Below are 16,459 nucleotides of genomic sequence, written 5' to 3' on the forward strand. Positions count from 1 at the left end.
TTTTTCTAAAGGAAAAGGCATGTTTTCCATGTTTAAATCTATAAATAGTGAAAATTTCTTCGAAATCGGTTGAGTGGTTTAGCAGGAAAAATGTAACAGACTGTTTATTTTGCTTAAAATTAGCTGTTAAAATGGGATAGATGAAACTTGACTTTTTCTAGTATTTTCAAATAATCCATTTTTATCGAGTTTTTTTATGGAAAAATCTTTTTGCTATCTGTATTCTGCTGACTGGCTTGTTGGTCTAGTGGTTAGTGGCCCTGACTGCTATACCGGAGGTCGTGGGTTCGACCCGCCCAGGACAAATGTTGTGTGATGAGCACGATCATTTGTTCTGTGTCTGGGTGGTGTATGTATTTAGAAATATATAAGTATGTTTATCAGTTGTCTAGTACTCATAATACAAGCCTAACATAATACAAAATGGCGTTGCCGAGTGGGTGAGGTCACCACGCCAAACCCACTTTGCGTGACTTCTCGCCGGTTCGATTCCCGCGTAGGACAAGCATTTGTGTGATCCACGAATGCTTCTGAATACGGATAGTGTGGAAGTTTTTACTAAAAATATAATAATACAAGCTCTGCTTAGTTTGAGACAAGATGGCGGTGTGTGAAAGTTGTGAAATGAGAAATCGCTTTAACGAACAAAATTTGAACTTTAGCTATAAAATATCATTTTTTTGACCATAAGGCCTGATTCGCACGGGAGTTTTTTTAACGCGCTTTAAAAAAGCGTTCAAATAGAACAAATGCATTTTCAAGTACATGTTCATACGACTATTCCCTTTAGCACTCAACGCCCAGCGCTCAAAATGCAACACTACACGATAAAAAAGCGTCGCGTTTTACAAGCACGGACGTATGAACAAGTCCAAGGCCTTAATCAATATATTTATCTACCTTCTTACCATACTAACGTGCCCAAGTTGCTGCAGGCATCCCGTTGGAGGTGCACGACATCATAAACTTGCCCATGGACGAGTTCAACGAGAGACTCTCGAAGCACGACCTGAGCGAGGCGCAGCTGTCACTCATAAGAGACATCCGACGACGTGGGAAGAACAAGGTGGGTTTTTAAACTCTAGGTTGGCATTTGATTGATAATAGGGATGATGACAATTTTTTCTTGTAGTTTTTTGTATAATAATGGATACGTATTTTTTAATTTGTCATCCCTATTGTACTAATTGTTTAGGCTTTATAGTTTTTTATAGCTTTTTTGAATAATGTAATAATACCAGCCCTTATTATGTCCCACTGCTGGGTAAAACCCTCTTTCTGTACAAGGAAGGTTTGAGTATTAATCACCACGCTAGCTCACTCAGAAAGAAAATAATATTCAATTTCAAGATAGATTTTTAGCAAGACCAATGTTTTTTTTTCAATAATATTTTCATTAAATTACAAATGTTAGTTCAGAACATATTAATAACAGACAAAAAAATAATACTTTCGGTTTAGTGGTAACCCTGACTGCTGTACCGGAGGACGTGGGTTTGATTCCCAACTAGATCAAATATTTGCGTGATGAACACAATCATTTATCGTGGGTTCATATGAATCTATATTTATTTTTTTTAGATATATAATTAGGTTTAATATTTGTCTAGTACTCGTATCACAAGCTTTGCTTAGTTAGAGACTAGATGGCGTTGTGTGAAAGTTGTCAATGTCTAGTCCTCTGTCATATGCCACTGCTTTGCCAAATGACCTTTCTCTTTCAAACATCTTTAACATAGAATATAAGTAATTTAACCTAACCTTTACCCACAGGTCGCGGCACAGAACTGCCGCAAACGCAAACTGGATCAGATCACATCACTAGCCGACGAGGTCCGCACAGTCAGGGACAGGAAACAGCGAACCCAGAGAGACCACAGCTCACTCATCGCAGAACGACAGCGTGTGAAGGAACGATTCGCGGCCTTATACAGACATGTGTTCCAGGTAAGGTTATATTAAGTACTAGCTGTTGCCCGCGACTTCGTCCGCGTGGTTAGAAGATTTATATCTGCCCTGTTTTTTCCACATTTTCCATTGTATCTTCGCTCCTATTAGTGGCAGCGTGATGGTATATAGCCTAAAACCTTCCCCGATTAATGGTCTATTCAATTCTAGATGGCGCTGTCGCCATGTTTACATCAGCTCCGTAAATAAATTAGTTTAAAATTAGTAGTTAAGTTCTTTTAGACCTTTTGTAGTGCTTAAAATATTCATTTAGCTTCAGTGTATAAGTGCAAAAGAAGTGAACAAAAAACATTCATCATTACAGTGAAAAATATCTGTTTTTACATGACTTTCAAATTCCCGCCTTCAAACTGTTCGAAGTGAATAGAAATATTTTCAAAAGTGTTGTTTTACAATAAAAACTTTGTTAACTTACTTCCATACGTTTAAAATACGTCCATTTACTTGAAGAATTAAACATTACAGTGAACTTTTAAGTGTAAATAACCAGGAATAAACGAACACTAAGTGACGCTTCAAAGGTCATTGAACTATTTTTTAAATTTAATATTTGCACCAACATCTTTTGAAGTAAACAGTGAATATAGACAGTAAAAAAAAAAAAAAAAAACTTAAAAATAACCACTAAAGTGCAGAATAAATTTGTGAAAACACCAAACTATTCATAATTATTAATAAGTGACCAACGAACAAATTTCAAATTGTAAACAAACAGCAACCGTTTGTTTTTATTCAAAGTTGTGAAATTTTATGATAAAGCAAGCCCGTAAAAAGGTATGAGAGTGATTTATTAAATATAAGATACTATTAAGAAGAATAATATAAAATCGTATAAAAATACGAGAAATCCTAGAAGATAATATTTATTAGCGCCATCTATTGTTCCGAGGCGACAACAACTTTTACCATCGAATTATCTACAATAGTAAGGCTATTTCCCACTAGAGGCCAGGACTAGTAACAAAATAATAGTGAATTGTTGAAAATAAATGTTACAAGTCTGAATGGAATATGATACGCATTTTTTAACAATATAACTATAGTCATGATGGTGTGATGGTTGCGCATGCTACATGGAGTGAGGTGGGCCGAGCGTTCGATCCCGACCACTGCATCCGCGACTTTTTGTGAATGTTTCATAATTTCACAACATTATATAATATAATTATTATTTAACACTAAGATAAGAATACGTCATTTGCAAAAAAAAAGAGAATTCAAAATGGAATTTCTTCAAAATATTACGTTCCGTCGTGCACGGACTCAGTCTGATTCGAATACAAAATATAATAACAGCTGTAACAGTGTACTAAATGAAACACTTGACTGTAGCGACATGGATAGCTTACCAGATAAGAATATCGAAAATGACGATGAATTGGTAACAAGTTTAAAAGGACAAATTGAAAAACTTATGTACGATTTAAATAATGCTCACAAGAAGATCGAGTCTCTCTCCGCAGAAAACTGTAATCTTAAACAAATAAATGAAGATTTATTGAAAATAAATGATTCCTCTAAGACTAATTCCAATAGTCCATCTTTTAAACAAAGGAAGAATAAAACGCCTACTAAAAAAGGACAACAGCGAGGTCAGCAAACACAATCGACTGAAAAGGTTTCTACGAATATGCTTCAACATGAAAAAGCCACTACAAAATATCCAGTGAAAAAGCAAGAAAGCGAGCAACTACAGCAGGAAAAGCGCAATAGAAAATTATGTATTCTCAACGGTTGCAACTACAACGGTACATTGAATATAATAGACCACACTTTTGGACAAAAGTTTAACTACTGTCAATATATGAAACGCAATAGCAGTTTGAAAGAACTCATGTCAGGTATCAAGAATAAGCTCTCCAACTTTGATGTTGATGATTATTGTATTATTATGATAGGTGAAAGAGAGTTTAGAAAAAATGTGGATTCAAATGAACTTGTAAAATTAATTAGAGAAACGCTTATTGAAATAACTAAAACAAATATTATTATATGTACTCCTACTTATGTATTAGGAGCACCAATATACAATTACAGAGTAGAAATGTTTAATAACTTACTCCAGAAGGATATTGATGAATACAGATATGCATATCTCTTTGATACAAACTATGACTTGACTTATGATATGTTATCAAATAAAACAGGCAAAATTAATAGGTCCGGTATAAAATGTATATTTGGAAGTATCTTTAATCGTATACTCATTGACTTAGAAACGTATTTTAATACACCAACAGCAATTACAACTGATAGCAGCAAACAAATCAGCTTTTTTCGGGACATCGAGTAAAATTTCATCTCATGATATCAAACAACAATTTACATTATTTCACCAAAACATAGCAGGCATATTAAACAAATTAGAACTTTTTGAAATAGTAATGACTGACTTAAGAAAGCAGATTGGTGATTTAGATTTTATTTGCTTAAGCGAAACGTTCTTACAATTAGGTCATGAAGGCAACTTACATCTACAAAACTACAAGTTAGGTGCCAATTTCTCAAGACTTAATAAAAAACGAGGCGGGTCGTGCATACTGGTAAAAAAAGGTATTGATTTTATTCCATTGTCGGTAGTAAATGATTTTGCGACTACATTTTGTTTTGAATGTTGTGGTATAGAAGTACCAAACTATAATCTTTTTGTGATTTGTATTTATAGGAAACCAGATTCCGATGCACATCTATTTTTAAAAAAGTTGGAACTGTTACTATCCATTTTGACTCATAATAGCAAAAACCAAGTAGTCATATGTGGCGATTGGAATATAAATGTACTAAAAGAAACCACACAGAAGAAGGATTTAATGTCAGTGCTCAAGAACTTTAATTTATCGGCTCACATAAACTTGCCGACTAGAAAAAAAACTAGTATTGATCAAATAGCCAGCAATATTTCATCTAAGGACGTAAATGCTAATATACACAACCTTGCTCTCTCAGATCACGATACTGGTCAATCACTTACATTCTATCTTCCAAGTAATAAAAAAAAGGTTGAAACGGTAAAGTTTTGGTATGAAACTGTCAGAGATTTTAACAAAAGTAACATCAATAAATTCTTAGAATGTATATCAGCTTTAAACTTTGATGAAGTGTACAATGAAATTTGCTGCAATAAGTCATTTAACGTTTTTCACGACCTTTTCACTCTTTTTTTCAAATTATGTTTTCCCGAAATACGCGTTAAAAAAGGCAATAAGCCAGTAAAGAATAAATGGATAAGTAAAGGATTGAAATTATCATGCATTAAAAAACGAATATTATATTATAATTATCAACATGATGCTATAAGTAAAAATTATTATAAAAAACGCTACCAAACATACTCTAAAATACTAAAAAAATGTATATTAAAATCTCAACAAATAAATAATGATAAATTCATTTCTAACTCGAAAAATAAATGTAGAGCAACATGGTCCATTATAAAAAACAAATTTGATAATTCTGCTGATAAAAGTAATATTGAAAAATTAGTACACAAAGATAAAACTATTAATAATCCTAATGATATATGTAATCATATTAACAACTATTTTATAGAACTTACACATAAAAATAATTTTGATGAATCAATTAATGACTTGAGTAATATAAACATTACCGCACAAAGAGATAGTCTGTTTTTAACCCCAGTAACTATGAACGACATAATAAAAATCATTAACTCTTTGAATAATACACCCGCTACCGGCTATGATGAACTCACAACAAAAATAATAAAACTAAGTGCTAAGTATATAGCGAGTCCACTTAGTTACATAATTAATTTGTCGTTAGAACAAGGAGTATTCCCTGATAGATTAAAAGTATCCGTAATTAAACCTCTTTTTAAGAAAGGTGATCGTTCTAACGTTGATAATTACAGGCCAATTACATTAATACCAATCATAGCAAAGATTTTTGAGAAAGTAATGCATGATAAGGTTAGTAGCTATATCAATAAACGCAACATTCTAGATGAAAATCAATTTGGATTTAGAAAGAAAAGCTCGACTACACTCGCCTGCTTTACTTTAGTTAAACAAGTTACAGAAGCTCTTAATGATAAAATTTCGACGTTATCAGTATTTCTAGATATGAGCAAAGCTTTTGACTTTGTTTCTCATAAACGGTTACTATTTAAACTAGAGAAGTATGGAATTAGAGGAAAAACACATGACTGGTTTAAAAGCTATCTATCGAAACGGCACCAAACAACAGTTCTCTCAAAATTAGAAAATAACTTGAATATTACATACAAATCGAAACTGAAGCCTAATAATTGTGGAGTACCTCAAGGCAGCATTCTAGGACCACTCTTATTCATAATTTATATTAACGATCTTTGCAATAACCTAAAACATAAATGTACATTGTTCGCTGACGACACAACCCTAACCATAAGATGCATAAATAAAAATAAACTAGAATTTGAAACTAATAAGGAATTACAAAAAGCAGTGCAATGGCTGGAACAGAATAATCTACATGTAAACTTAAATAAAACTAAATTAATAGAGTACCAAACTAAAAATTCAACTACCAATCATATTTCAATTCAATATAATGATACTATTTTGCAGCCAGTAGAATCGACATTATTTTTAGGTATATTAATTGATAGCAAATTGAATTGGAAGGCACATGTAGATAAAGTATGTAATAAATTAGACAAATTTGTATTTGCACTTCGTAAACTAAGACTCACAGCTAGTAAAGCAGCAGTCCTAAACGCATATCATGGATACATCTCGTCAGTGCTGCGCTACGGCCTAGTTATATGGGGCAATTCAGTAGATGTGGACAGGGCATTTAAAGCACAAAAAAAATGTATCCGAGCCATATGTGGTGCTGATTATTTAGATCATTGTAAGCCATTATTTCAAAGGTTAAAGATACTTCCACTTCCATGTCTTTATGTTTTTGAAATTTGTTTATTTGTTAAGAAGCATTCACACCTCTTTCCTATAAATGAGCGTATTTCCAGAAGAGTCCGAGAAAGACGCCCAAACGAATTAGAGGTGCCAACTCAGAGACTTCAATTATATAGCCGTAACGCCCCTTGTATGGCAATAACAATTTTTAATAAGCTGCCAACCCAGATCAGACAGCTGCCTATAAATAAATTTAGACGTGCAATATTTACTTGGCTTTTAAATATGTGCTTCTATTCTGTTAAAGAATTCATAGATTATAAGTTTGATAAAAAATAGTTATTGTTAATTATTTCTAAATATAACTTTCGGAATAAGTATGTTAATATAGAAATTCTAAAGTAGTGTTTATTGTAAAATTATAATATTTCTACACCTGATACGGTAGTATATGTGAAACTATAATATAAAATTGAAACATCTGTAATACCATGTACTAAGAAATAAATGATTATTATTATTATTATTATTATTATAATGCAAAAAGATTTTTTCAATTTGAACCAGTAGTTCCTGAGATTAGTGCGTTCAAACAAACAAACTCTTCAGTTTTATATATTAGTATAAATAGGACACATTGATACATTTTCGGTTGGTCGATTTTAAATGCTGCCATGTCTCGCTTGTTGCTCGTGGCTAAGTGACTCGATCACAGGTTAAGCTACGCTTGACGCGGTTGGTCCGTAGATGGCATGGACTATCTTTGTCATAACGAGTTCCGTGTTTCGGAAGGCAGTCGTTACAGGTAGTCAGAAGCTTGAAAGTCTGACAACCAGTCTAACCAAGGGGTATCGTGTTGCCCAGGTAACTGGGTTGAGGAGGTCAGATAGGCAGTCGCTCCTTGTAAAACATTGGTAGTTAGCTGAATCCGGTTAGACTGGAAGCCGACCCCAACATAGTTGGAAAAAGGCTTAATAATGATGATTTTGGATTTTACAATATTTCTTCTTGTTATAGAACCTCCGCGACCCTGAAGGTCGGCCGCTCTCCTCGCAGCAGTACTCCCTGCAGCAGGCAGCTGACGGAAACGTCGTCCTGGTGCCCAAGATGCCGCAACACCAAGGTCAGTTCATATGGACTAATGTTTTACGACTTTCAGTAATGAATCCTTGTGTCTTGGGTTTCACAAACATTCAAGTCACATGCACAAAGACACCCAGACTCAGAACTGTTAGAAACCCACTTTCTTGTATGTTTGTCGTTCCGGTTGGATTTTTGCAACTCAATTTTGAGGCACTTCCCGATAAGCTAGCCGGCTGAAATTTTCAGGGTAGCTTCAAACCCGATGACGATGCAATTTGTTACTATAAAAACGGCTAGAACGATTTTGATAAATAAAATTGAGTGATAATAATAAACGTGGGTGTTTAGATTTTTTTATCTATTTTTATAATAATATTTATTTCCTTTTTATTACCAGATCACCCAATGAATCGCACATCCGATGATGACATGGACAGGAAAGCGAAGAACTACGAACAGTGACATCTACCCTCATATACACACTGGTAACAGGTGTTGCCACACGAGAAAATACAAAATTAAATCATGCAATTGATTCTTATGTACGGTTTTTTAATACATCGGGATTTTTTTCGTCAAATATCCATAGAAAATATTTTTTCTTTTATTATGAGGAAGTTAAATTTGGAGAAACCTCTTTCAGTGACAGATGTCAGTTTTGACAGCTGTCAAATCATTTTTTTTCTTGTCGATATTTTTTTATTTCACGTATAGTTGTTTGAAATTGCATTTTCTATACGATTTCAGTTTTTAATTAAATTCTTTGAAAATTATAGTTTTTTAGGGATGTTTGACGAAAGCTTGTTGATTCCCGATATTAATTTAAATGTATACATGTCACCAATAAGGTACCACAAATTGAGAACAAAAATGACGTTTCGTAGCGTCGGAATACCAAGTAAATCTAATATGTATCTATATTTGTACGGTCAACAAAAAAATTGTATGTTTACATACAAAAACTTAAAATGACATTCATTTTGAACTTTTGTATGTAAATTAGAGCCGTCAAATATTTTTTATTTGTGTCAAATTGCCTGAACGTTATCAAGAAAACCATCTTTCAATGAAAAATCTTTGATATACACAATCAGTGGTCACTCTATATATAAAAATAAATTTGTCTGTCCATCAGAAATATCCTTTTCCATACAAATTACAACTGTCACTCAGATAAGTGACGTTACTTTAAACAATAACAACTAAAATCACTAAAATATATGAAAATGACAGATCTAAGCGAAAGATTTATAATAGAGAAATGTCATTAACATACATTTTAGGCTATTTGAATGAGATTTGTATAAGATTTGTAGAAATATGCCTTTGTTTGTGAAACCACTGATTCTTAACTTATTTTTTTCTTATGATTTTGAAAGAAAAAAAAAACACTTGGAATAAAAATTGTTTGTGATAAAAAAATATGATTCCATTTTGATATAGAGAATTGTTAGTTTAAATTGAGCATCTGCGTTTAGACTAGAAAGAAATGTGAAAGTTAGAAACTAGTCGGGCGATCCCGATAAATACGCGTGAGTAAACCGTTACATCATTTAATAAAGAATATTTTATATTTTCGAAAAAAATAAAACTCTGAATTTTAACAATCTTTTTTTCGGGGACAAATTCCATATTTTTTTCTAGTCTAAGCCCTTTTTATTATTTACAAAAATCTTCAAATCTTTTACTTTTTGCTGGAAAAATAAGATTTTTGTAAATAATAATAATCTTACTACGTTTTTTGTTTGATTCAACAAAATTATTCCAGAGACAATTAAAAAAAAACTATTTACCGCAAGCGACTGATAATACTTACCATAGATTAAAGAGAAACGTGTCTATGACGCGATTATGTTGCAATAAGTAATAATAAGTTTTTTTGTAAAATATTTTTTTTTTGTTTACCATAACATAGACAGTTGTTATTTTTTTATTTAATTAATATTAATTATAAGTTTAAGGTAGGCACAGCTTGAACGATTGACCAGTTTTAGGTAATTATTATATTATAGGTTAGGTTTTTTACTGCACTAATTTACGCTGAATAATTAATGGGGTAGATGGGAAAATATGTCCCACTGCAGGCCTCTCATACAGAGACCGAGCATTGATCACCACGCTTGTGAGCTGCCCCACAGTGGGGTGCCATTAACGAAATTACAAAATTTGTTCACATATTATTCTCATTTAATAATACCAGCTGTAAGTCCCACTGTTGGGCACAGGCCTCTTCCCGTATAGGGAAGGTTTGAGCATTGATCACCACGCTACCTCACAGCGGGTTGCCGATTTCAGATTCCAATATTTGGAATCAAAATCAAATCAAATCAAAATCAAAAATTGTTTATTCTTTAACATAACCTTTTACATTCAGTCTTACATAGGGACCTCCTTTTAAGTAAACATATACCTGTGTTAGGAGGCCCCGCTCTTCAAACTATAAGGAAACTTGGTAAAAGTTGTGTACAAAGAATAATATTTGTAAATACAATCAAAAATTAAAAGTAAGCTTAGATGTAGGATAAAATTAAATGAAAACAAAAACTTAAAAATAACTTCTAGAGATAGTAAAAACACAATAAAACTTCTAAAATATACGAAACACAGTAAAACTTAAAAACGAGAGTAATCATCAAAATTTTTTTGTAGTTCTAGTATAGTGTGTTCGTATGTGTACTGTGTATGCATGTTTTAGGTGTGTGTGTACGTGTGTGTGTAGTGTGTTTGGTGTGTGTGTGCGTGTGTGTGGTGAATGTGTATGTGGGTATGTATGTTAGTCGCTTTTACTCATTTTAATGGAAAAATAGTTCTATATCCTCATACGACTTTGGTTTTAGCCATTGAACAATAGCCTTTTTGCAATCCCTTATACAAAGAGGATAGATATTTATTAACTTATTTATTTTATTATACAGGGCTGTCGATTTTGAGGGAAATTGTCAAAATCAAGTGTAATAATACTTGCATTATTTTAATACTTCTGTCTACCCCTTTAAATTTAAGCGTCTTTATACATACACTGAACAATCATTAAGCTGTATTTAATTCTATGTAAAATATATTATATATTTATAAGTAATATAATTATGATATTTCTCAAAAAAAAAAAGAAGAATACTTTCAAAAACTTGAAAAATAAAAATAATTGAGAAAAAAATCGTGTTTTTTTTTTCGATAAATATCGTAATTATAACCTCGTCTAGGAACGTACATATTTAAAAAAACAAGTACAAAATAAAAAAAGAAAAACATTTGTAAAAACACTTTTCAAATTAAGGTTACAAATGAAATGAATAAAAATGTACAAAAGTGCAGGTCACCCGTCATTTTCTAAACCTCAGCGAACGTCGCTTACCATTACATATGTAATCTTAATAACAAAATATATGTAGTTACCTTCATAATTTTGTTTTATTTGTGTATGCAACATAAATAAAAAAAAATGAAAATATTTAAAATAAACTCCAGATACCTATGGTACATCATAAAATTATCAATACTATATGTATTATAATTATATATGTAAAAAAAAGGGTAAAATTTTAATATTTTTTTTCATACATATATGTATTATTTTTTTGTATATGTTATATTACACAAATATAACGAAATATAAAATTTGGTTTCTGAAAGTCTGATCGCTGTAATAAACCGATCAATTTCATGATGGGTTGAATGAAAGACACAAACATACACACATTTGATATGGAAAATTAACTAATTATCACGTCGATCAACTCTTCAGAAACTAGAATTAAATACATACATACTGATCTATAGTTTTAAGTATCATTGTAAAACAATTTTTTTAAAGACAACATTTTTTTATCAAAAACTACCAATTTCTACCATTGAATATGGAAAACGGTTTAAATATCTACTAAGATAATAAAACTTACTATTATTTGTTAACTAGTTACAGTTTGTAACTATCCCACTGTTGGGCAAAAGTTGAACAGAATTTAAAATGGTTAAAAATTTAAATGTTGTCTTTAAAAAGATACAAAAATACACTATGGTGCATATTTTTTTTATAAAGAAAACGTCGTGCGTAGAAATCAGCTTTTTTTAAAACTAAATGATTTAAAAAAACATATTTATTCATATAGGAAAATGAACCTACTAGGTCTTGTATTTATTTCAAATATTTAATTATAAAAATATTCAATAAAAAACGTTTTTTACGATATATAAATGAATTTTTAATCATTGAAAACAACGCCATCTATTGGACATACACGAAACTATAAATTAAACAGAAATAAAATTGCGAAGACAACCTTTTCTGTCTTCTATCTCTTTCTACCTTAATACAAAAGAAAGAGATGACTATATTCCTGAATATTTTTATAAATAAATATTCTTTAATTTAATTACGCCTTTACAGATTTAACTTAAGTATTAGAAGTATTTGTAACAAATGAAACGGCCATTTTGTCCGTATTTTAATACACAGTGGTTTATAATAAGCTTTCGTTTAACATAAAATAATTTATGTTTTGACGGGCCTGTTGGTCTAGTGGTTAGTGACCCTGGCTGCTATACCGGAGGTCGTGGGTTCGATTCCCACCCAGGGCAAATGCTGTGTGATGAGCATGATCATTTATTCTGGTGTCTGGGTGTAATTTATCTATAATATGTATGTATTTAGAAATATATAAGTAAGTTTATCAGTTGTCTGGTTACCATAACACAAGCTCTGCTTAGCTTGGGATCAGATATCCGTGTGTGAGTGTCCCAGGATATATTATATTATTTATTCCTACTTTACACTAGCGCCAATTCGCGTATCCAATACTTTTGGAAATCTGTTGGTCACATGCAATGTCATCATTATTAAACGTAGAATTGACGTAGCGGCTACGAAGATATCGTAGCAGCTACGAAAAATAGAATTTTGAAAGTCACTTGCCTTAGTTTTAACTGCACGGATAGCCGAGTGGTACAAGTCACCTCGCCAAACCAACTATGAGCAATGTGTCATGGTTTCGATCCCCGCGTAGGACAAGCGTTTGTGTGATCCACGAATGCTTGTCCTGAGTCTGGGTGTCTTTGTGCATGTGACTTGAATGTTTGTGAAACCCAAGACACGAGGATTCAATTTCTTAAAGAGAGAGTAGTTTTTTACTAAATGAAATGTATTGTTATTTCATACTGTTTGTTTGTTATAAGCCACTGTGTATTATTAAACATATTTTAAGCAAATTATGTCGGAACGGGTAGAGCATTTTTATCTTAATTTTTACTTGCCGCGCTGTAAAAATGGCTGTGGGGTATATTAATAGATGAAAAAGACACCATTTTGACCATTCAAACTATTTTTTTTTATGTATACTGACCAAATGTCGGGCAAAACACAATTTTATTCCATTTTTTTCCTTTTCGGTGCTTCTGCAAGATAGAGGTATGATTATTTAGAAAATGATTGACAGATTGTTTAAAAACCCACGTTTTTAAATGTCTCTCTGTTCAAATTTTATCAAAATCGGTCATGAATGGTTAGAAATAGTGTTTTATTAATCTTATTTTAATATTATAAGATTATGTATCAAAGCTTTTTGCCTCAAAAAGTTTAAAATATTGAATTTGAAGTGAAAAACTACAACTAAACTTGTCAAATTGGTGATTTTAATTAAGTTACTAGCTGACCCAGCAAACGTCGTTTTGCATGATAAATTATATCTAGTTGGATGTATTTTTAATGCTACATTAGAAAAAAGTAAAAACAAAAATATTAATATAAAAATAAAGTTTAGTGTGGGCAACCCTTGTCACTTAGAGGTATGACAAATAGATGTTGTTCTATTCTCAGTCCTACCCAATATGTATACAAAATTTCATAAGAATCGGTCGAACCGTTTCGGAGGAGTACGGTAACTAACATCGTGACACGGGAATTTTATATATTAGAAGATAAAAATTGCCGTTGTTTTGCATAAAAATCAATTTTAATATAGATAAGAACAACAAACCATAATTATTTGATTTTACTTCAAATTTAATGTTTTAAAACATATTTAAAATCAATTTTGTCACCATTTCATTGATCTTTGCTCCTATAAAAGCGCTTTTTGCACTTCATGCATTCAGCGTGTCTTCATTTTCTTTAAGAAATGTAAATATTTCCTTTTTGCCGGTAAATCTGTTGTATAATAACTAGGTTTAAGATATTTTATATTTTAATTTAATTCTAAGATATGTAAGGTAACACTAGTAATTAAGGAATAATATAAACAAGAGGAATTTCAAGTTTCGTTTTTTATTATAATATTCCCCTATTCCCTATTATAATATTTTATGCCTACGGTACAGTATTCGTAGCAAAACAGGATTTCGCAGTAAAACAGGATTCGTAGCGAAACAGGATTCGTAGTAAAACAGGATTCGTAGCAAAACAGGATTCGTAGCATGACACATGTAGCAGACCAAAAAACTTTCATCCGCCCACACTTCACTACTACTTTGGATTCTAAAGCAGATTTTAGCATCTTCTGTAGCGAAAATTTTTAAAAGACGCTTTAGACGAAGCTACACAAAATTCGTAGCTAGCAACTTACATAGCCGGCTACGTACGTAGACTTTGATAAGCACACTCTTGGGAGCACTCGCTCCTCGTGTACAGTGTTTGGTTAGTCGATGAAATAAATTTAAATCTTATTTTCTGGCCTGTTGGTCTAGTGCAGACTGCTATACCAGAGATTTGGCTTCGATTCCCACCCAGGAGGGTTTCTATGATGATCATTTATTTTGAATCTGGTTGCAAATTATGTATGTATTTAGAAGTGTATAAGTATGTTTATCAGTTGTCTAGTACTCATAATACAAGCTTTGCTTAGTTTGAGACTCGATGGCGTTGTGTGAAAGTTGTGTTTCCTCCGACACCAAATACTTACCATCCAACATTAGGTGTTTTCCATCGAATACCAAGGTTTTACATCTGCAGATTAACCCGGAAACATTGCTATTACCCACCCGGGATTGGGAGTAGGACAATTACAGGTTGATCCCTACTAATATAATAAATGCGAAAGTAACTCTGTCTATCTGTCTGTCTGGCTGTTACGCTTTCACTTAACCACTGAACTGATTTTACTGGTACATAGATTGAGTTGACTTCGAGAAAGAACATAGGATAGTTTTTATCCCGGACTTTTGAAGAGTTCTCTTGGAAACGCGTTATAACCGAACTCGACGCGGGCGAAGCCGCGGGCGAAAAGCTATATCAAATAAATAAAAAGACAAATTTAAATAATATTAATTTAATACGTAATATAAAATGTTACATAGTCATAGGTTCTCATAATAATAGTAGCGTCTACTTCTACAATATTAAAACGACGATCAAACCATCAAACCGTTTGATCAAACGCGCTTATGATTGAGTCAAACAAAAAGCGGTTTGAAAGAAGTTTAGTGGTAGACATGGTTTGATCTAAGTCAACTTGTATTTATGTCAAACGAAGATTGTTTGATTCAAACGGTTTGACTGTTTTAGAGGTTCTTAATAATTAAAGCGATGTGCAAATGACGAACAAATTGTAACTCAGTTTATCCTTGACAAGTATTTTATAATTATCCTCTTAAAAGAGACTGATAAAAAAAATAAAGTGACAGTTTTTGACAGTAAAATTGATAAAACTATTGAAAGAAAAACAATACAATTATATTATCAATACTGAAAACAGGATTTTCAATTTCAGCTTTTAAAAAAAGCGACATTAGCCTATAATAACAGTTCTTATAATCTTAACTAATTCCTTCATTTTCATAAAAATTATATATATAAAAAAATGACAAAAAGCTGTCATTTTTTGTATTTAACCGCCATTGCTCATTTCATACTCTTTGCCCGCCATTTGCACAACACGAGAATTTCTTAGTTTATATTATATTAAACTATACACGGTGACTTTTTAGTCGTCTTACAAAAGTAGCCCAGTTCATGTATCCGACGTAAAATACCCCTAGGCGCGATTATTATTTTTTATCATCAACTAAGATAATAAGTACGAAGAAAAATTAAACAAGAGAAATTTTAAAATACTCTTAAAAATGATAAAAACGCCCCCGCCCGCGCCCCTCACCATTGTTACAAGGCTCGGACCGCGCTCGCAACAGAGCTGTGTTTCTAAAAAACTACGAATTGCATCATAATATTGAATAAAAATTGCATTTTTAATTTATTCAAATCTCATAAATACCTATTTTTTTATCATGAACGTGTTCTAGTCATTGGATACATGAACTGGGCTGCTTTTGTAAGACGACTAAAAAATCACGGTGTATATTAATATAAGGCTTAAGAAATAAATAATAACAGGTTTCCAAAGCACTGATTAACAGATAATACACAATATTACTTAATTTGTCAAGTCAAGTCAAAGATTGACTGCACTGATAGCCGTGTGGTTGAGGTCGCCAAGCCAAACCCACTGAGCGCGACGTGTTGATTCGATCCCCGCGTAGGACAAGCATTTGTGTGATCCACGAATGCTTGTCCTGAGTCTGGGTGTCTTTGTGCATGTGATTTGTATGTTTGTGAAACC

General features: G+C 32.2%; 1 protein-coding gene across 7 annotated transcripts in view; it reads left to right on the plus strand.

Annotated features, from left to right (window-relative positions):
• Positions 1-9,130, plus strand: part of LOC113509041 (segmentation protein cap'n'collar-like) — a 155,392-nt gene extending 146,262 nt beyond the window's left edge. For 5 of the 7 annotated variants that reach the window (XM_026892304.1, XM_026892300.1, XM_026892299.1 and 2 more), the window contains exons 19-22: positions 927-1,066; positions 1,774-1,947; positions 7,848-7,953; positions 8,311-9,130. In XM_026892304.1, the coding sequence (XP_026748105.1) occupies positions 927-1,066; positions 1,774-1,947; positions 7,848-7,953; positions 8,311-8,375 (485 nt within the window). In that variant the 3' untranslated portion in view covers positions 8,376-9,130. The remainder of the gene's footprint in view (positions 1-926; positions 1,067-1,773; positions 1,948-7,847; positions 7,954-8,310) is intronic. The other 2 variants (XM_026892306.1, XM_026892303.1) reach the window with 1 other exon arrangement.
• The last annotated feature ends 7,329 nt before the right edge of the window (positions 9,131-16,459 follow it).

This window comes from Trichoplusia ni, chromosome 3 (assembly GCF_003590095.1).
Source record: "Trichoplusia ni isolate ovarian cell line Hi5 chromosome 3, tn1, whole genome shotgun sequence".
Classification (NCBI taxonomy): domain Eukaryota; kingdom Metazoa; phylum Arthropoda; class Insecta; order Lepidoptera; family Noctuidae; genus Trichoplusia; species Trichoplusia ni.